Source organism: Rutilus rutilus (assembly GCF_951802725.1).
Source record: "Rutilus rutilus genome assembly, chromosome: 1".
NCBI lineage: Eukaryota > Metazoa > Chordata > Actinopteri > Cypriniformes > Leuciscidae > Rutilus > Rutilus rutilus.
The window spans coordinates 6,786,251-6,809,836 of NC_140209.1; the positions used below are offsets into that span (position 1 = coordinate 6,786,251).

The following is a 23,586-nucleotide window of genomic DNA, read 5'->3' on the forward strand; positions in this document are numbered from 1 at the left end:
CTAAAGCTTTTGATACTGTCAATCATGGTATTCTTCTATCGCGTCTACACAGTATCGGTCTTTCTGAAACCGCATTAGGTTGGATTAGGAACTGCTTAAAGAATAGGTGCCAAAGGGTGCAAATTAAGGGGTCTCTTTCTGATAGGCTCAGTATTGAATCTGGTGTGCCGCAGGGATCCATTTTGGGTCCCCTGGTATTTACACTATATATTAACAATCTTGGTGATAACCTATCAGATGCAAGTATTCATTTATATGCAGATGACACCATAATTTATTGTTTTGCGTCCTCCATTGATAGTTGCTTTTTAAAGTTGCAGGAAGCATTTGTAATAGTTCAGCGCAACCTCCTCTCTTTAAAACTAGTTCTGAATGATAAGAAAACAAAATACATGGTATTTTCTTGGAAACATAAGTGTGAATCTTCTCCACCACCTCTTTACACTCTGCAGGGTAAATCTATAGAACTGGTCTCCTCCTACAGATACCTAGGCTTTGTGTTGGAGGAGGACTTATCATTCAAGTTACATGTTAAACAATTGCTATCTAAGTTAAGGCTACAGCTGGGGTTTCATTTTCGGAATAGTGCCTGTTTTTCACAGTTAGCCAAGAGAAAGTTGGTGGAAGCTACCTTCTTACCTGTCTTAGATTATGGAGATGTTTTATACAGAAATACCACTAAGGCTCTTTTACAATCATTAGACTCTGTTTATCACTCTGCTCTAAGATTTATAACTCGTACAAATTATTATACTCATCACTGTGCGCTGTATGAAATGGTTGGTTGGCCTTCACTTCACTTAAGAAGGTACAAGCATTGGCTTATGTAACGGGGTTCAGATGTTACGGGAAGAAGGAGGCGGGAACCGGCGAACATTCAACATATTTTAATGAAAAATAAAACAAATACAAAATGAAAGTAAAAGCCAGCAGCCCCTCACGGACGACTGCTGGCAACACAAACCAAAAACAAAACATCAACTAAAACACAGGCCTGTCCTCTCTCGCTTTTCACTGTCGTCGCTCCTCCTTTATGCCTCCGCTCCTCCGTGAGAGATGCGAGACCGGTGCGTCTCACAGGTGTGGCTCATCATAATCACGCCACCGGCCTCGCGCCATCCTCCCACGGCCCTCGACCTCGTCCTGCTCGCCACAGCTTATACTTGTGTACAAGGCCATATTTGGCCAGCTTCCTCTGTATATGATTAGTCTATTAACTGTCAATAGTCAAGGGTATAATCTGCGTTCAAGTAGATATATTCTTTTAAATGTTCCCTTAAAGGTGCCTTGTGTAAAAAAAAATCAATTCATACTCCACATTCCATACCAGATGGGGGCAGTATACCTCCAGAAAGTGTGTCTACTCTAGAGTATGAATATGACATCTTCAAGCTACTCCCCTTCACCTTTACCAGTGAATATGTTCATATTCGTTTTGTTCATATTACATTTTTATCGTTAGTTTGAATTACATTAATTTGACAGACAGCATTCGCTGATGTTGACCAAGCTAGCACCAACGTAACCAGAGCTGCCAACTATCACGCATTCACGGTGAGACACACGCAATTGACACTTTTCACACGCTCTCACGCCACACATCAATTTTCTTGCGCACAGAAAAATCGCAAAGTCAATTTTATTACGCAATTCAAACAATAAATACCGTTATGGCGCTTGTAAATGTTACGTGACAGATCCCTAGCGCACGTGAACCGATCATCTCTTAGCTAATAGTAAAAAACACGAACACTGTTGAAAGATACAGTAGGCTACAACTTACCGAAATGTATTCCTCATACATAATATCGACCAATCAGTGTTTTTTATCAGCGTGAAGAGGTCAATAACATAGCTGGAGAACAATTATGTCAGATTTACCTCAGGAAAGCCATTTAATAAACATAATATAGGTTGTTATAATAAACAGTAGAAATGTTGCAAGTTCGGAGTCGATCCTCATTTCTTTCATGTCCATTAGTTGTCTCCAGCGATGGAAAGCAGTGCCAATGTTTACTCTGGTTCTGTTCCTTTTTTTATCAGATTTTATTTGCGATTCCGAGCGCGTTTTATCCCTGCAGCGGGTGGGTGTGGTGGTGGTAAGGGTCTCTTGCCAAGGGCTTCAGCCATTCTTCCGCTCTCTTCCCTGAACTGAAATGTAGTAGTGGGCTGTATTTTCCACACGATTGACATCAGGTTCAAGTACGCCCACAAGCCGTGCGAGTTATTCGTGTATTGCAGTTGGGCTGGTGGTGGTTATGTTGCCCGCATACCGCCTCCCATGGCCGAAACTGGTATTACGACACCTGTCGGGCCGTGGCTAGTAATTTAGCATGCTAATTCAGGTTAATATCTCTGCAGCACTATAACTTGTCATTTTTTTAATGACATCATCGCCCTTATTTCTTCTCATTCTTTTGATGCGTGTAGCTCATTTTTTGGATATTTTTACCTCAATTTTTAAACATGGCATCTTTAATGAAGACAGAGTTTGGAAAAACTGCTTTTATTTATAGTGCACCAACTGCTTGGAATGAGATTCAAAGATCATTGGAACTTACTGTATTTATTTCAATCAATGAGTTTAAGTTATATCTCAACCAAACATTCCAAACTGTCTACACCTGTTCTTAACTTTTAATTTTGTTTTATTGTTGTGTGTGTGTGTGTGTGTGTGTGTGTGTGTGTGTGTGTGTGTGTGTGTGTGTGAGTGTGTTAGTGTATGTGTGTGTTGTGACTATTGTTTTATGTACGAGCTACTGTTCGGCTACTGTTCGGACGCTCTTGCTTACTGCTCCGCGCTCTGCTCTATCGCTTTTAAATTTTATCTCCTATATTTTTATATTTTATTTCCTTTTATCACCTAATTTTATCTTCAGCAATCAGCACAGTGCTCAGACAACAAAGTTTGGATTACTACAAAAACGCAGAATTCTTTTACCCAAACAGCTTACATTCCGGGAAAGGAAAACACAACTGCCTACACTCATAAGGATAAGAGAGAAAATGCCTCTTCAGGTTCAAGAATCTACTTGCTGCACCAACTGCCACAGACTTTTACAAAGGATTGCAGTTCTTGAAACAAAGTTACTTACGGGACCACCAAACCAGACGGAGCACACAACAGAGCTTCGTCATGGACACCCACAGCATACCGGTGAGTCCCATGAAACTAGTGCTCCTCGACAGGTAGAGAAACAAGCCGATCGACTTACAAATCGATGGCACAAACAGGGAGCGAGACCCAAAGGCACTCGAGACATCAGATTGTCACGAGCATCACATATTGCCGCAGTAGCATGCTCTACCCCAGATACAGCTCCGACAAGGATTGCAAAAACTGGTCTGCTACCACCACCTATACATCTTGAGAACAGATTTGAAGTACTAATGAATGTAAATGAGGAATCCCCAAATGTGATGAATGTGATCGAAAACAGACTGAATGGGCCAGTAGGTAACACTGATGCTAACTGGCGCTCAAGGTCGAGCAGACAGCGGCACTCAGCTCAGAGCGCAGCCGGGCCCAGGACTCTGATAGTGGGGGACTCCATAATCAGAAACATTAGCAGCAGGGATACAACTACGTGCTGCCTTCCACAAGCAACAACTTCTGATGTAAACAGGGAACTTCAGAACTTTCTAATGAAACATAAGACTGCAAATCGACTCATAATTCATGTGGGGAAGAATGATATTCATAAAGAGCAGTCAGAACTCCTTAAGAAGGATTTCAATGAACTTTTTGAAACACTTAAAAGACTAAAAGTTCAAACATTCATCAGTGGACCACTCCCAGCAAGAGGAACAAACAGGTTTTCACGGTTGCTTGGGCTAAATACATGGCTGCAAAAAACATGCAATATAAAAGGAGTAAACTTCATTGACAATTTCAATCTTTTCTGGAGTCAGAGACAACTTTTTCATCGGGATGGCCATCACCCAAACATACTTGGTTCAAGAGTGTTAAAGGACAATTTCTACTTCTCCCTCAATCATCCTTCTGCAATGTGTGCCAATCCACTCAATCTGAATGGCACACACACACCTGGACACAGTATGACTGACCACAGGACTTCACTTCAGCAGCAAAATGGACATGCGGTTGACATATCACACAAGGACAATGATAACACCACTCCGCCACAACAACCTCTGCTCACGGACTCAATCTCAGCTGAGCCCTGCCCACAGAGCTCACCACAGACACACATATTAGAAATGCTCCAAGATTCAGCACCCAAGGACGACTTCCTGGAAAACAGCCACGGAAGCCAGGACAGCATATTACAGCCTCCTATAACACCAGAGCAACAGCCCCTTTCACCAGACACCTTTTCCCTCTCCCCAGCATCATCATCGCCACTTCTGTGCTTCTCACAGAAAATGGAAGAACTGGTGTATGCTGGAACCAAACTATCCCACTCTTTTGCTGCAAGCCCCCAGATACCAACCAAAAAACGACAGGCACCGCTGCCACCAAAGCCCGCGGGCCCAGCTCGCCCTCTCCCCCTTCCTCCTCCGGTGAGAGCTCTTCGGCCTCTGCCACAACGCCAGGGCCCACACCCTCCTCCATCTGCTCGAGGTGAACCAAAAACAACTGATACCAGCTCTCAGTGATATGTGTCGGGTCCCCGCTCTGATAACAGTAACTTTCTCAAATGTTTACAAAACAAGCGGGAACCCAGTGTGCCTTTATCTTTCTCTATTGCTGTTCTAATACAAGATAGAATGTCTAAGGCCTTCAATAGCCGTACAGCAAACCCATCTAATCTGGTGCCTATTACACGTGAAAGTGAGATTGATGTGGGGACAAAAAGTACGACTGTTAAGTTAGCACTTTTAAACATTCGTTCACTTAAAAATAAATCACTTCTAGTTAACGACTTAATAACCACAAACAACCTAGATTTTATGCTTCTAAATGAAACCTGGCTAGAAGACAGCTACAGTGCAACAATCCTCAATGAAGCAGCCCCTCCTAACTTTACTTTTATGAGTGTCTGCAGAGCTGTTAAGAAAGGTGGGGGTCTAGCTGCTCTTTTTAAAGATATCTATCAATGCAAGCAAATATCAGTTGGGAATTACCCTTCTTTCGAATATCTGGGTATTGTGTTAAAAGGTGCTCCACGCATTTTACTTATCATTATTTACAGGCCTCCAAAATACTCTCCAGCCTTCGCTGAGGACTTTACAGAACTGTTATCAACAATTACCTCAGAGTTTGACTGTTTTGCCATTGCTGGAGATTTTAACATCCATATAGATAATGCAGAAAACAATATGGCAAAAGAAATCAAAACTGTTTTAAAAACTTTTGATCTGAATCAGCATGTACATGGACCCACACACAATCGCGGACACACTCTAGATTTACTTATCAGTAAGGGTCTAAACATTTCACTGATTGTTATTAAGGATGTAGCACTGTCTGATCATTTCTGTATTTTCTTTGATATATTGATCTCTCCTGCCACTGAAGCGAGATCTGTGTCTGTCAAGAAGAGATGCTTAAATGAGAACACTAGTGTACTATTTATGAAGGCTATATCCTTAACACCAAGCATATCTGCAGACTCTGTTGATTTTCTCCTTGATTCTTTTAACTCAAAAGTTAAAAGTGTAATTGATGAAATTGCTCCTGTGAAAGTCAGGAAGAAGAGTGGCAGACAAAAAGCACCTTGGAGAAACTCAACAGCAGTGCAAAATATGAAAAGACAATGCAGAAAAGTAGAGCGCATGTGGCGGAAGACAAAACTTGTAGTCCATTATAACATCTACAAAGACAGCCTTCATGCTTTCAATATGGAACTAGGCAAAGCTAGACAGACTTTCTTCTCAAATATTATAAACAGTAATTTAAACAACACACGCACTCTTTTTGCTACTGTAGAGAGACTGACAAACCCCCCAAGCCAGATTCCCAGTGAAATGCTCTCAGACAGCAAGTGCAGTGAGTTTGCTTCTTTCTTCTCTGAGAAAATCAATAATATCAGAAAGGTGATCAGCACATCCTTGAGTTGCACTGGGGTCAGACAGATCAGACCACCTGAGAAAGTAGTTACTATGTCTGACTTCAAAGAAATTGATGGGAATTTTTTGGAAGAAACCGTACAGCACCTTAAAACATCAACCTGCGCTCTTGACACACTTCCCACATCTTTTTTCAAAAGTGTGTTAAACAGTCTAGAAGCAGATCTTCTAGTAGTGGTAAATGCCTCACTTCACTCTGGTAGTTTTCCGAACTCCCTGAAAACTGCAGTTGTCAAGCCCCTCCTGAAAAAGAGCAATCTGGATAAGACCATATTAAGCAACTATAGACCGATCTCAAATCTTCCTTTCATAGGCAAGATCATTGAAAAAGTTGTCTTCAATCAGCTGAACAAATTCTTGAGCTTGAATGGATCCTTTGACCATTTTCAATCTGGTTTCCGACCGCACCACAGCACAGAGACAGCGCTCATAAAGATAATAAACGATATTCGCCTAAATACTGATTCAGGCAAATTATCAGTGCTGGTGCTACTCGACCTCAGTGCTGCATTTGACACTGTCGATCATAACATACTTCTTGACAGGCTGGAAAACTGGGTGGGGCTTTCTGGGATAGTCCTAAAATGGTTCAGGTCATACTTAGATGGGAGAGGTTATTATGTGAGTATAGGAGACCATAAGTCTGAGTGGACATCCATGACATGCGGAGTCCCTCAAGGCTCAATTCTTGCGCCACTCCTGTTCAACCTGTATATGCTCCCAATGAGCCAAATAATGAGAAAGAACCAAATCTCTTACCACAGCTATGCAGACGACACACAGATTTACTTAGCCCTATCGCCTAACGATTACAGCCCCATTGACTCCCTGTGCCAATGCATTGATGAAGTAAACAGTTGGATGTGTCAAAACTTTCTTCAATTAAACAAAGACAAAACTGAAGTCATTGCGTTTGGAAACAAAGATGAAGTTCTCAAGGTGAACGCATACCTTCACTCTAGGGGTCAAACAACTAAACATCAAGTCAGGAATCTTGGTGTGACACTAGAGTCAGACCTTAGTTTCAGTAGTCATGTCAAAGCAATAACTAAATCAGCATACTATCATCTGAAAAATATTGCAAGAATTAGATGCTTTGTTTCCAGACAAGACTTAGAGAAACTTGTGCATGCTTTCATCACCAGCAGGGTGGATTATTGTAATGGACTCCTCACTGGCCTTCCCAAAAAGACCATAAGACAGTTGCAGCTCATACAGAACGCTGCCGCCAGGATTCTGAGCAGAACCAGAAAATATGATCATATCACACCAGTCCTCAGGTCTTTACACTGGCTCCCAGTTAAATTTAGGATTGATTTTAAAGTATTATTACTGGTATATAAATCATTCAATGGCCTAGGACCTCAATATATTGCAGATATGCTCACTGAATATAAACCCAACAGATCACTCAGATCATTAGGATCATATCAGCTAGAAATACCAAGGGTTCACTCTAAGCATGGCGAATCTGCTTTTAGCTATTATGCCAGCCGCAGCTGGAACCAGCTTCCAGAGGAGATCAGATGTGCTCCTACAGTAGTCACTTTCAAATCCAGACTCAAAACACATCTGTTCAGCTATGCATTTACTGAATGAGCACTGTGCCACTGTTCGTCCGACTGTTTGTACTGTACTGTATTTTATTTTTCTAAACTGTTTTAATTATTTCTTTTATTATTTTAATTTCTTCTATGTAAAGCACTTTGAATTGCCATTGTGTATGAAATGTGCTATATAAATAAACCTGCCTTGCCTTGCCTTGCCTTACTTAATTTTACTTTGTTTTTATTATGTTTACTGTGTGCTGCTACCTTGGCCAGGGCTCACTTGTAAATGAGATATCTATCTCAATGTGATTTTCTTCCCTGGTTAAATAAAGGTATAATAAAAATAAAAAAATAAAAAAATAATTCTATTTTTGGCATTCCAAAAACCATTCAGTCTGAGACCAGGGCTCGAATTTTATGTGCCGAAACTTCTCTAAGGTCAGGCGACAACTTAAAAGTTAAACATAATATCTCAAGTGCTTATCACCCTCAAAGTCTGGAAGAGGAAAGGTCTGGAAAGATTCCATGAGTTTTGAGGTCTTATTGTGTCGAACTTGACTGTGACTGGGAGGAAGGACTTCCTTGGATGTTGCTAGCTATCTGTGAGGTTGTACAGGAGAGCATAGGTTTTAGCCCTAGTGAGTTAGTGCTTGGACACACTGTTAGGGGCCCTATTGCTGTCCTGGCAGATGAGTGGATGACTTTTGACCCTCCTGAGAATGTTTTAGACTATGTAATCAGTTTCCGTTATCGACTCGACGAAGCTAGAACTATTGCTCTACGAAAGTTAGCCAAGTCTCAGGGAAAGATGCAGAGGTTGTTTGATCGCAAAGTCAAGTCCAGACACTTTCAAGCAGAGGGTTGTTCCATAAAAGACGCTTAGAAAAGCGGGGATTAAACTCCAAAACCGGACTTGAATGAGCCTAACAAATAAGTTGGGGCTAAAGTGGTTCCATAAAAGGTAATTGAAGTTCACGCAATCTCACTAATTTGATCCAGGTTTATCTAGTCTAGATAATTGCGTGCGCACGCGTTTCTTAAGCAGCCCTAGAGGTCGATCGTGGATCAAATCGATCCACCATCAAACAGCGTATATTTTGTGCTGTTTTATGCGTTTGTGACATGTTTTTTTTTTTTTTACTTACATTACATTTTACAGTTATATTCTCCATCTGTAAATGTTAGAAAGTCATGCAAATGTATCCATTTTGCTGCTAATCTTCATATTGAACGAGCACTGCTGTGCGCATGCGCGCCAAATAGGAGCGCTATAATTCTGACTAAAATATAAATTTTGCTTGGAAAATTAATATGCGAAATTTTATAACACTAGAAATATATTCTAATTATAATAATCTATCTTTAGGATGTTGGATAAGTTGCAGTGAACTTCTAGCGAACAGAAGTACTTCAGTGAACAGAAGTAGCCTAATTCAGGGAAGATTATTTTTTAAGAAACTAAATATATAAAGATACAAAATATAGTTTTGGGTATAAGACCTATGGTACTTAATAAAGATGACGTATACTTATTTAGAATGCTGAGAATTACAGCTTTTAATGCAATATTTTTTTTGGAGAAAGCAAGAATCCCCAGTTTTAAATGAGTAGATTTAGTTTCTAAAGTACATTATGGAGAGGATAACATGAAATTAAGAGCAAATGTATACATTTTGAAAAGATATGTGCAACTCTAAAATCAAAGAATATTCCATAAAATAAAGGAATATATATTAGCCTACATTAACTACATTTTTATATATAACCCTCCCTCCCTTTTATTTCTAGTTATTTGTTATTTTATTTATTTATTTATTTAATATGTTAAATGAAAAATGTTGCCTGGTCTGATGAGTCTCGATTTCTGTTGAAACATTCAGATGGTAGAGTCAGAATTTGGCGTAAACAGAATGAGAACATGGATCCATCATGCCTTGTTACCACTGTGCAGGCTGGTGGTGGTGGTGTAATGGTGTGGGGGATGTTTTCTTGGCACACTTTAGGCCCCTTAGTGCCAATTGGGCATCGTTTAAATGCCACGGCCTACCTGAGCATTGTTTCTGACCATGTACATCCCTTTATGACCACCATGTACCCATCCTCTGATGGCTACTTCCAGCAGGATAATGCACCATGTCACAAAGCTCGAATCATTTCAAATTGGTTTCTTGAACATGACAATGAGTTCACTGTACTAAAATGGCCCCCACAGTCACCAGATCTCAACCCAATAGAGCATCTTTGGGATGTGGTGGAACGGGAGCTTCATTCATGCCCTGGATGTGCATCCCACAAATCTCCATCAACTGCAAGATGCTATCCTATCAATATGGGCCAACATTTCTAAAGAATGCTTTCAGCACCTTGTTGAATCAATGCCACGTAGAATTAAGGCAGTTCTGAAGGCGAAAGGGGGTCAAACACAGTATTAGTATGGTGTTCCTAATAATCCTTTAGGTGAGTGTATATATATATATGCTAAAATATTTGTTAGTTGGACATTAGATGTCCCTTATTTAGAATTTTAAACCTACAAGTGTATTTTTATGATAGCAATAACTGTAAAGGGACTATTGTAATGGGGTAAATCAAATGTAGGCTAATATACTGTCAATTACTAAGCTCAGATTCATCTTACCAGTTAAAATTTATACTGTGCTTTTGTAATTATTTATTTTTAATTTTGTGATTTTAACTTCTGCTTTACAAAGCTTTTTTTTAAATTGTGTTCTAATGTTCTTCTAATCATAAACATGTACTACAGCTGCCAAACAAAACCAGAGAGAAATGTATTCATAAATCTTTAAAACAATCTAATTAAATCTTGGACACAAAACATTCAGCCAGTAAAAAATGAAAACCTGTAGTATATATATTGTATTTAGGCCTATCTATCTATCTATCTATCTATCTATCTATCTATCTATCTATCTATCTATCTATCTATCTATATACAGTATATTTATCAATGTAGCCTTATTTAAGTTGATTTTCTGTATACTGTGTATTTATTTTTGGACTAATAGTGGTTAATAAAGTCCAATAATGGTATGAGAGAGTGTCAGTGGTAATATCATTGTGTTCCTATTGGTCAGTGTTGGAGGATCTGTGTAACAACTGAGGCTTAGCCTGACAGTTAGCCTGCCCTGGACCAGGCTAGTTTCCCAGCATAAGTTGCCAGGGTAACTGAGTTTGAACTATTTTAAGTTTGCTTTATGAAACAGAATCCACCGACAATAAGTCAAAAATAATAACCAAAATAAGCCTGGCTTGTATTCTAATCTTGTTTTATGGAACAACCCTCAGGTAATCAAGTGTTGGCGTTGTTGCCTGTTTTGAATAGTCCTTTCCAGGCTAGGTTTGCTGGACCTTATACGATTGCGAAGTGTTTTCCGAATAACAACTATTACACCAGATCGTCGAAAGAATGTAAATTTATTGAAATCTTATGTGACTCCTGTACCTTCTCTGTCTGTTGATGTTGTGACAACTACCGAAACTGCAGATCCAAGTGTTTCAGAAACATCTGTAGAGGTGAATGATAATCTTGAGGAGATGAAAGTGAATTCCTCTCCAGAACATTCTCATTCACGGTTCCATGCTGGTGGAATGATCTCCTCACCCTCATCCGGAACGCAGAATCCCAGACAACATTCAAAACACAGCTGGAAACTCGTCTCTTCCGTGAGCACTTAACCTCATAAAAACATACAAATAAATTCCTTTTCCTTTAATCCTCTCTTGTCTGGCTTATGCTACTCTTATGCAGATCCTCTTTTGCGACACGACTGTCGCGTGGTGTTGCGACGTCTCCCCACATTTGTACGTTGATGGGCGTTACCGCTTGACGTCACCCATAGGAATATAGTGGAGTGCGGCGCGACAGAAGTGTCGCACGGACAAGTGGATCAGTACCGTTACGGTTTATTAGAAAATAATAATTGCCATATGATCCTGCACTAAAAAAAATTGAACATAAATGAACTGGATTTATTGAAGTCTAAAATAGACTTCGATATAAACGGTAAACAGCTTGAGTGTTTGATCAGTGTTATTCCGTCTGACAGTGACGCGTTACAGACGCGCGTTATTACAAAGCGCATGCACGCTGGATAGGACGACGCTCAAGCTGCTTATGTTGAAGATAATTTTATGAATCTGCTTGGAGGGTTGACTAATAAGAAAAGACTTTCAGAATCTAAATGAAACTCGATATGAGCATGTTCATGGAGTAGCTGCAGTTCTTTCTAACAGAAGAATTAGGTCAGTTGAGTTCCAGCCATCCCATTGCGCGCAGAATATCTCACAATTATCATCAAAATACACAGCGAATGTTGAAGATTTTATTATTTAGAAAATAAGTAATTTAGCTATATATTTGTACACTATTATTTCCTTTCTGTGTGTGTGTCTTTGGGTTTGACTTTGGAAACCTGAACGACCAGAATGTTGATGCAACAGAGAATTCTATTTCAGTAATGTCACATGGTACAAAATATTTCTCAAAATATCTTTAGAATGCATTAATCAGTGGTTCCCAACCCTGCTCCTGGAGTACCCCCAACACTGCACGTTTTCTTTGTCTCCCTAATCAAACACACCTGATTCAACTCATCAGCTCATTAACCGATGTGATAATGAGCTGATGAGTTGAATCAGGTGTGTTTGATTAGGGAGACAAAGAAAACGTGCAGTGTTGGGGGTACTCCAGGAGCAGAGTTGGGAACCACTGCATTACCAAAGTCCTTTTAGGCAAGTCGTGCCACTCGGCCGCCATCTTGGCAACGCCTCTGGGCAGCTGTTTCGGACTAACAAGACCAGGCTCCTATCTAAATGAATGGGCAGAGAGTCAGAACTGCACTTTCACTGGTCACCGGGACATAAAAACTGCATGTATAGAAACAGCAGTAAAATATGATAAAAATCGCTGAAAAAGTTTGATGACTTTGCCCCAAAAACGCCCTTTTCCCCACAGGTTATACTTTTACTACGCATGCGCAAGGGTTCACGCAAAACCTCAACTGTGCGCATGCATCAGTGGAACCAGACGATAGGCTTAAATGTTTCCCGGCTTGACTGTTAAAAGCAGATGATTGGCTTTCCAGCGGGAGGGGCGGGACATGTGCATCCAACCGCCATCTTTGCCGTTACAGGTTTTCCTTATATAGTTGTATTGAGGATTGAGGAAGTGGCATGTCTCTTATATAAATTGTCTCTGGCATTACCATCTTTGGAAGGGATGTAGGGAGTGTCTTTCTGCAGGAGGTGTTCAGTTTTGTTTGTGAAATAAAGTCTAATATTTCTGGCATCAAAGATCTCTGAGAAGTGATTTCCCCAAAAGACTGAAACCATGTCAGGGTTCTTCCATGGCAGCTTTGACTGTGTCTTTGTTTCATGTATCTATGGCTCTGTCTTTGTTTGTGTTGGCCATGTGCTCCTCTGTTCCTGCCTCCTTGTTTCCCTGTACCACGCCCTCTTGTCTATTTGAGTCCTCGTTTGTCTGAGTGTTGTCACCTTTTCCTTGTCCGAGTGTTGTCACCTGTTCCTCTTGTTCTTAGCTCCTTTTATATGTGTTGCCAGTTCGTTAGATGTTGTGCTACTGTGCTACATAGTTTGTTTCTTGTTACTAAATTCCTGTCCTGCTAGCAGAACATCCCTGGCTGCTTACCCTCTTTGCTTTGGAGCAAGCCTGGTGCTAAGCCTGAGATCCCTGAGTGCTTTGCCTGGTGTACTTGAAGTTCCTGTCTGGCTATTGCCGGTATTCTCTGGTCTCATTCTGCTCTGCCATTACTAGTCAAGTCAAGTCAAGTCAAGTCAAGTCAAGTCAAGTTTACTTATATAGTGCTTTTCACAATACAGATTGTATCAAAGCAGCTTCACAGTATTAAATTAAAATAATACATCAATGTTTGTTTCTAGTGGAAAACGTCCACATTTGGTAATGCTGATCAATAGTATTGTTGATTGATTAATTTAATTAAATATCCCCAACTGAGCAAGCCAAAGGCAACAGTGGCAAGGAACCGAAAAACTCCATTAGGTGACCTAATGGAGAAAAAAAAAACCTTGGGAGAACCCAGGCTCAGTCGGGGGCCAGTTCTATTCTGGCGTTTATAAACTAGAGGTCAGATTTAACTGTAAGATTAAAATATTATATGAATGCCTGGCTGAAGAGATGCGTCTTTAATCTAGTTTTAAACTGGGAGAGCGAGTCTGAGCAACGAACAGTATCAGGAAGGCTATTCCAGAGTTTTGGAGCTAAATGTGAAAATGCTCTCCCTTCTTTGGTGGATCTGGATATCCTAGGTATGACCAAAAGCCTTGAATTTAGTGATCTTAAAGAGCGCGATGGATTATAGGGCGATAGAAGATCCGTTAAATAGACTGGAGCTAAGCCGTTTAGGGCTTTATAAGTCAGTAGCAATACCTTGTAATTAATATGGAACTTTATAGGTAACCAATGTAGTGATGATAAAATTGGTGTTATATGATCATATTTTCTTGATCTAGTAAGAACTCTAGTGGCTGCATTTTGGACTAACTGTAGCTTGTTTATTGAGGATGCAGGACAACCAGCTAATAAAGCATTACAGTAATCTAGTCTCGAGGTCATGAACGCATGAACTAAATTTTCTGCATCAGAAACTGATAGCATGTTACATAGCTTGGCAATGTTTCTAAGGTGGAAAAAGGCTGTTCTTGTAACATATGAAATATAATTTTCAAAAGACAGGTTGCAGTCTAGTATAACACCCAGGTCTTTTACTGTAGAAGATAAAGTAACAGAACATCCTACTATGTTAAAGTTGTAGTGTGAGAGGTCTTGTGGGCGGTTTGTTGAACCGATGATTAGTACCTCTGTCTTGTCTGGATTTAATATAAAAGAAAATTGCGCGTCATCCAATCTTTTATATCTTTAACACACTCTGTCAAATTGGATAATTTTGTGTTTTCATCTGGCCGTGATGAAATATAGATTTGAGTGTCATCAGCATAACAATGGAAACTAATTCCATGTTTCCTTATAATATTTCCAAGTGGCAGCATATATATTGAGAATAACAGAGGGCCCAACACAGATCCCTGCGGCACTCCATAGTTTACTGGAGTTATGATCGATTTTTCTTCATTTAAATAGACAAAATGGTAGCGGTCAGATAAGTATGATCTGAACCAGCTTAATGCTTGTCCTTGAACACCAGTATAATTTTGTAGTCGATCTAAGAGTATTGTGGGATCTATAGTATCGAACGCAGCACTAAGATCAAGTAAAACTAATATTGAGATAGAGCCTTGGTCAGAAGCTAAAAGTAAATAATTTGTGATTTTAACGAGCGCAGTTTCAGTGCTATGATGCGGTCTGAATCTCCAGCCTACAGTCCTCTTGTGCTAGTTACAACGGCTGTCATTGTCTCATCCCTGCCTATGGTCTGAACCAGGGATGGGCAACTTCGGTCCTGGAGGGCCACTGTCCTACAGAGTTTAGCTTCAACCCTAATCAAACACACCTGAACAAGCTAATCAAGGTCCTCAGGATTACTAGAAAATTCTTCACTTCACCTCTCCCACCACATCTTGTCATCTGTCTACTGTTTGTCAGTAAACCGGTTAACACTCGTTCTGCATTTGAGTCCTCCTTCATAGACCCGTGACAAACCACAACAATGGTCAGTTTTGCAACATGATTCTATTAAAATCAAAGCTCTTAATACATACATGTTGGAGACCTTTTACCATATGAATGCATCCAGATGTTATGTAATAATCCCTGAAGAAATTAACTTAATCCAGTATCTTTTCTCTCAGCAGACTAGCGTTACTGTTGTTAGCAGTTAGCACTAATCATTAGGCAGGGAGGGGCTGAATCTGCTGAGGGGGAGGAGCTGAGTAAATCTATTCTCACATCACACAACAGCAGATTCATACAGTTCAGATATCTTAAAACATAATCGTGACTAGTCGAAACTGAATTAGAGATATCTCTAATTACCTTTTCGTATGTGTGACTCATCAATTGAAGATATCTATGACGTCATTACAAATATCTTAAATGCAATTTTGACTAGTCAAAATGTATTTAAAGATATCTCAAATCAGATTTCTTACTAGTGCAATTATAATTGCAAATATCTATAAATATTATTCTGACTAGTCAAATTATAATTATGACTTTCCAAAATATATTTATGGATAGTCAAAACATAGTTTTATATGCTAAAACGGTTAGCCATAATAATGCCTAGTACAAAATCAATTATAGATATCTTTAATTACAATTTCTACTAGTCAAAACTCATTTGAGGATATCAGGAAATATTTTCCAGTGGAAGTCAATGGAAGAATATGACTAGTCAAAATAACATTGTAGATATCTCAAATGTAGATATTATGACTAGTCATAATCACATTGTAGATATCTTAATTTCAATTACTACGAGTCAAAATTGGAATTAAGATATCTGGAATTTGAATTTTGACTAGTCAAAACTTAATTACACTAGTACAGCCAGGGGTATTTAATGCTAAAACGGCTTGCCATATGCGCTTCTTTGATCATCTACAGTCCAGTAGGGGTTCAGCGAAAAAATCGGCAGCTGGCAGCAGGAAGTAGCGGCCTGACAGCCGGAAGCCCTGCCATATTAGGAGGGACCTGCCATTTCGTGGCAGCCAATCAGTACCGTCCAACGTAGTAGCAACCAATCACATGTAACTGGAAGTCAAGCGACAGTAGCCAATGGTCAATGGTGGCGCCAGCGATAACCATACTAGAAACAACATAGTAAAAACCATGCTACAACACTTTTTCAAACTTTTTCAAACTTTCTGGCTAGGTTTATTCAAGCCCGAACTTTACCATCTAGTTCAGGATTGTTGTCAGTCATTCTGATTTCAGAACAACAAATACAAAGCCTGTTTCAACAGTTACAGCTGCTTCATTAAACAAATACAAGAATGTATTAAAGTAGTACTACAAATGTAAAACTGAACTTAAATGATAGCAAAATATGATTTTCAATAAAGGTAATTGATGAGACAAAGTTCTTTTTTTTTTTTTTTTTTTTTTTTTTTAGACAGGACTTTCATTAGCCTATTTAAGTTTAAACGTTGTATATTTAATATGTATTAAGAATATATATTTAATACATACAATATGATTACATAGGCATTTCTTTCTGTATGTATTTAATTATTTAACAAACATATACACTCATTCATAAATTATATTTATACATGTAAAAATTCATAATTTATATATTATATTTATAAAAATGCTATATATTATATTTCGCTGCGTGTCATCCGCACCAATAAAAAAAAAAAATAAAAAAAAAACCGAACAAATTATTTAGCCTTTGTTGCTTCAAAGAAAAAGAATGCCTTTTTGAATTCACCTTATAGGACTAGAATAAAAACTACTACCATAAAACGAGGTTGATAGCGAATTAAAGCGCCCTGTATCTGCTGCTCACTCGCATTCGTTTCTAGCATGCCGGCATGAACGCGTTTTGTCAACTGTTCATGTTTAAATAAGACCAGATTGTTGACATTCATACACACTGTTTAAACATTCTAAAACTGCGAAATCAGTTGAAACAACTGGCATTGAACACTTCAATTGATTTTTTTAAATGAAAAACCTTTAAATATATTAGCTACAATATTTATAATTTAATTAAGATAGGGCCTATTTGGACAGAGATGTATCCTAAAATTAATTTTGCCTTTGCCTGTTCTCATTATTTAAGTTTAATGAATGTGTTTTTAATAAATATACAATATGATTACATAGGCATTTATTTCTGTATAGATTTCATTATTTAACAAACATGTACACTCATTCATAAATTATATTTATACACGTAGCCTACAAATTTTCAAGTGCAGCTTAATGTTTGTTTTTTTGTATTATGTCTATGATCTTTGTTACTTGATTTATATTGGATAAACCTTTTTTAATAAAATAATAAAATAATTACTAATATAAGTATTTTATTTAAATAAGTACTACAATTTTATATTGATATAATACCTTATTTGCCTGGCTAAAAGCGGCATCCCCCCTCCGACTTCCGGTTATTAGTGCCAGCTGACGTCTGGATTGATTGACAGGTACTGCCAGCTGCCGATTTTTTAGCTGAACCCCCTCTCCTACAGTTGGTGGCCGATGACGTCACCGCTCGCTCGCGCCCAACATTATGAAGCTGCAGACTCGGAGCCTGCACACAGAGTATAGAAGTATATGAGTGTTGATAGTCTGAGGCTCATCAATATGAACAGATCTGCTGAAAACACTCTTTATTTCATGACAATAGTTCCTGGTTTCACCTCATTTATTATGCTGATGTTTTCAGATCTCCTGTAAATTGACACTTAAAGCTCATTTCATTGGTGTCAGCAGACTGAGGGGATTTGTTGGCTACATAATATGCTAGGTATTCGATACGATAAAGCTTAAAGTGTGTAAAATTAAATTAAATGATCTATTATATAGCCTACATGCGTGTTTCACATTCTTTTTGTGACAAGAAAACATCCCCACAACTTCTGAGAGTGAACATCAGTGTTTTACTGTCGCATAAGAAGTGTTATTTTAACATCAGTGTAAACCACAGGGTTTAGGGTTTTAGGTTATCCTACATTAGGTTTATTTAACAACAGAAACTGAATATTCAAATGTAAAAATAAAACACGGCTTAGTTTTCACTCTATGAATTAGGCTAAATATATTTAGCCTACTGATTCTTATTAAAGCTACAAAAGTTATTCAGCCAAGAGTGAGTGATTTTCTCTCTGTCTTTTGTTCATGACCGCAGTTATTGCGGTTGCACATCATCAGTGAAGCTCCTCCCATATCACTCACATCATCAGTGAAGCTCCTCCCACTGCAATTACATCATCGGTGAAGCTCCGCCCACAGTAATTCAGCAGTAAATGCTGTAAATTCCCATCAGCTGCAAGTGAAGACGAGCATCAGAGCATCAGGAAGAGCTGAAATCTGCAAAGACTGAGTTTATTAAAGAGGACAGTGAGAACATGAGTGATCCAGAACCCTGCAGAATGAAACACACTGAAGATCCTGAAGAACAAAGAGGTTGGTGTTTATTCTTCATTCATTCATGATGCCGAAGAACATTCATGTTTGAAACATTCAAGCACTTCATCACATTTAGATAAACAGTTCAACTATGAAACGGTACAGAATGTTCTGGGTTTCCTTCAACAAATGGTCAGTAAAGGGAGGTTTGAGACATTTTTATATTGATTGTCAACATCAGATCAAGCTAAATACTATTGTAGCCCTCCCGCCGGGTAGAAACTTGTGGCTCACAAGGTAGGAATCTGTCTAGGGGATTTTAAATTTACCCACTACCCCGGTAAAGGCACATTTCCCTTCAGTTACAGTATCAACAACTATAACCCAGATCTCAGAATAGTGTCAGATTTATGTTTTTTCTATTTGGAAATAATAAATTTGGTGTGGTGTGGCGCAATGGATAAGACACATGCCTTTGGTGTGAGAGACCTGGGTTCAAATCCACTGTGAGACACCAATGTGTCCCTGAGCAAGACACTTAACCCCTAGTTGCTCCAGAGGCGTGCGACCTCTGACATATATAGCAATTGTAAGTCGCTTTGGATAAAAGCGTCAGCTAAATGAATAAATGTAAATGTAAATAATAAAAACAACACTACTGTGTTTACCGTTAGAATTGAAAAAACAAATCTCTCAAAGATAAAACAAAACAAATGAACAAATCAGTTCTTTCCATTGGAAATCACACAAAATTATGGCAGATCAATAAACATATGTATTTATTCTTCTCAGTACTCTTTTCTCGTTTGTTTCTCTTTGAATGACCAAATAATTCAATTCACAAAGTCACAACACAACTGCAGTGATTCCCAATAATCACCATAAACCAAGAAAAAAATATATATAATAATGTCAAAGTAATATTATTATTTTTCCCAGCTGGGATTCTCAGTGCACAGATAGTGCTAGTTGGAGCTCTTTGATGCAAAACCAGTGTAGGCTACTCACGAATCAGGAAAACAAGAATTCCAATGCAGAATAGTAATCTCTAATCCTTGCTCCCCGACGAGATGACAAACAGCATCCGTGACGCAACCCACAACGATGTTGAGTGGATCTCGATGAAAATCCACACAGATCTCCCGTTCTCTCCGTGTTAAAGACGAGAAAACACACTTGGCATGAACTCTCAACTACATAGACCACTGCGATACTTTTACCCAAAATTAACCAAATAAACATGGGTATATTCTTCTGGATTTTAAACGAATTACACAACCTATTATAACTTAAACTGCAACACTGAACTTGAGAAAATAAACACGGGAATATTCTTCTGGGCGTTGCCTTTTTCTTCTTTCACCCTACCCCCTGCACCAGCACCTTGAACTTCAGGGGTCAAAGTACACTGTTCTCATCGTCAGAGCGACGCTCTCAGAAAACACACAAAATGTAGCCATTCATGTTTTGTTTTCCCTTACACACACATTGGAAAAAAACTTTTATAAATATCTCATATAGAAAACATTAAAAAAACAACAAAGAAAAGTCCATCGACACTTTGTTTGCGTATGTGTGTATCATTTCAGACCGAAATACAAATAATTAACTTCTCTGCACACACAAAAAAAAAAAAAAAAAGACAGTTATACATTTAGAAACACAAGACATTTGTCCAGTACACTATTTTAACTATTGTATTTTACATTTATTTTATATCTGGTCCCAATTTGTAACAACGTTACCAGAAGTTTTGTCATTTTCAACCTAGTGTACACATTTTTATTTTTTTTATTTTTTTAGGAATAGTCATTAAACACCAAGTTACTGATGAAGTTGTATTTGTAAAATATCATACAAGTTATTCATAGTTACAGAGATTCTTCTTACAGTAACTTAGGTAACAGGGTTGATGAATGTGATCAACACTGTAGAGTTTGTGTAAAAACTGAGACAATGGATTGAGATTATTTTCTTGTCTTCCCATCATGCAGTAGAAAGAGCCCAGATGATGTCACTTCCTGTGTGTCACAGTTTCACGAAATGCTCTGTTTTTAAAAGGAGGAAAATCACTTGAGCTTGTGTTTCTGGTGTCCCACTTTCACATGCGCATGAATGGAAGTCAGTGCAAGGAAAAGTCTAGTGTGAACGGCCATTAATAATTAAAACGGTTTTAGTCAAATAAATATCAATCTCATAATTGGTGTCAAAATTTGGCAGTATTGTATATTTTAATGTTAATATCATGTTAGATAGTTGTCAGTCAGTCATTCACATTTATTTATGGAGCACATATAAAAACAGCAGCTGTTGGCCAAAGTCCTGTACAAAGTGTAAACGGGTATCCTAATGAGTAAACATAAAACACACAAATAAACAATACACCACACTTTATACCACTAGGCCCACTGATGACCATAAGCAACAGTAAATATGTGGGTTTTAAGCAGATATTTAAAATCAGTGTATGTTGGTGCAGTCTTTATGTAAGACGGCAGATTGTTCCGCAGCTGTGGAGCGGCCACTGAAGAGGCACGATCTCCTTTCAGTTTTAAACGTGTCCCTGGACCAGTCAGCTGTAGATACTGGTGGACCTAAGCTTTCTAAAAGCATTATGGTGGGATGAAAGGAGATCAGAGATGAATGGAGAATTGTGTCATTGATCAAATATATTCAACAGTTCTTGCTAAAGAAACATGGGATTCGTGCCTATAATGTTTTAAAGATAATAATTGGAAGATAAATTTACCTCATTCATGGAAAGTTTCAAGGACATAATAATTAGGGGTGCAACAGATCAAAAACTCACGGTTCGGATCGTTTCTCGGATCAGAGTCACGGTTCGGATCGTTTCTCGGATCAGCAAAAAAAAAAAAATTGGTTTATTAACACTTTTAAATTATTAAATTAAAATATATAAAATCAACTTAAAGTGCACAAGGCATAATATCTTCTTTTTAACATAATTAATGAAAAACAACTTAAAGTGCAACATAAAAAGGCATATCTCCTTCCTTTAAACATGGACCAATGCTTGATGTGTTTCCACTGTCATATAGGGCTGTCAAAATTGCTCAAAAATGACGTTCGAATATTCCCTCTAAAAAAACACATATATTCGAAGTTCGAACATCTGGTTGCGCATTTTGTCAATGACGCGCATTACGTCAATAACAGGACAAATTAATACAAAGAGACATAACTACTTGTATTGGTAGTTTAAGTTTAAACATGTTTGACAACGTATTACCTACACAAGTAAATCAACTAATGGCCAAGACCGCAGACCTCACTCACACTCGCAGGCACTGGAGGTCTTGCGGCGCGAATGAGGCGTCACGCTCTCTGCGGTTCATAACGGTTTAAATGAACAACAAATACAAGCAAATGTTGAGTGCTAATCAAGAGTTTTGTGCAAGCAATTTAAGGTCGCGACTCTTGTCCCAAATATAGCAGGCTTCATTCAGTGATTGAAACAAATATTATTAACATTAATTGAAGTTTTACAGTAGCCTATATAGAACCGACATTGAACGCTCCGAGCGAGCTGTGCTGTGGTAAACATGGAACTTTTCCTTGACAATGAAACGGCAAATAATCAAACCAGTGGAAGCATGCAGACAGTGCATAAAAATGCTGTAACTAACCTACCTTATTCATGCAATATCGATTCCGTCAGTACGTAGCCTAAACTTTAATAATGTTTCTGTTTAAAGGGTTAGTTCACCCAAAAATGAAAATTCTGTCAGTAATTACTCACCCTCATGTTGTTCCAACCATGTAAGTCTTTCGTTCATCTTCGGAACACAATTTAAGATATTTTTGATGAAATCTGACAGAATTTTGACTCCTCCATAGGCTTCCAGTGTGACCGAAACTCACCGGCCCAGAATAGTTATTAAAACATCGTTAAAATAGTCCAAGTGACTACAGTGGCACTACATTAAGTTTATCATGCGACGAGAATACTTTTTGTGCGCAAAAACAAACAAAAATAACGACTTTATTCCACTTTTCATTTCCTTCTCTCTGGGCCTCGTAGTGTTTTTGCGCTGCGCGTCTGTGTTGCACGTCATCACGCAACACACACATGACCAGCGTCGACCAATAGTGAGCCTACGTGGTGACGTGTAACACAGACGCGCTGCGCAAAAACACTACGCAAACCAACTAGACATCCAGAGAGAAGGAAATGAATAGTGGAATAAAGTCGTTATTTTTGTTTGTTTTTGCGCACAAAAAGTATTCTCGTCGCTTGATATACTTAAGATTGAGCCACTGGAGTCACTTGGACTATATTAACGATCTCTTTAATAACTTTTCTGGGCCAGCAAGTTTCGGTCACACTGGAAGCCTATGGAGGAGTGAAACATGCTCAGATTTCATCAAAAATATCTTAATTTGTGTTCCGAAGATGAACGAAGGTCTTACGCGGTTGGAACAACATGAGGGTGAGTAATTACTGACAGAATTTTCATTTTTGGGTGAACTAACCCTTTAACGTCAAATAAAATGACCTGGCTGTCCCTGATCCCTCAGGCAGCGCGCCCACACGCAAAGCAGACAGCCGCGTCTCTGTTACCGCGGGCGTGTTTTTCCACATTCGAATATTAATTTTTACCTTCGATATTGTTTTTTAAAACTATTCGAATATATTTTCGAATTTAAAATATTCGTTGACAGCCCTACTGTCATATGGCTTTCTTGTGCCAGAGTGCCTATACACACCGTCACGGTTTTATCCACTAACCTCTTTCCTTCATCATTATTTGACAGGGAAGCCAAAATGCTCCCAAACAGAGGATTTAAATGACGCGGGGCATTCAAGCTCCTCCGTTCATCCGCTCTCCATGACCACGCTGTGTGTGTGGACTGAACATGCGCACAACTTTCTTTCTTTTTTCATAAATCAATCCGCGGATCACGTGTGTGCCGAACCGAAGATATTGATCCGAACGGATCAATGTT

The 23,586-nt window shown here is 38.7% G+C and overlaps 1 protein-coding gene across 1 annotated transcript in view; it reads left to right on the top strand.

Annotated features, from left to right (window-relative positions):
- Positions 1 to 23,586, top strand: part of LOC311302772 (uncharacterized protein) — a 128,621-nt gene that overhangs the window by 75,364 nt on the left and 29,671 nt on the right. Inside the window, exon 2 of the mRNA XM_084428823.1 lies at positions 18,398 to 18,675. Coding sequence (XP_084284949.1) covers positions 18,618 to 18,675 — 58 coding nt within the window. The 5' untranslated portion in view covers positions 18,398 to 18,617. The remainder of the gene's footprint in view (positions 1 to 18,397; positions 18,676 to 23,586) is intronic.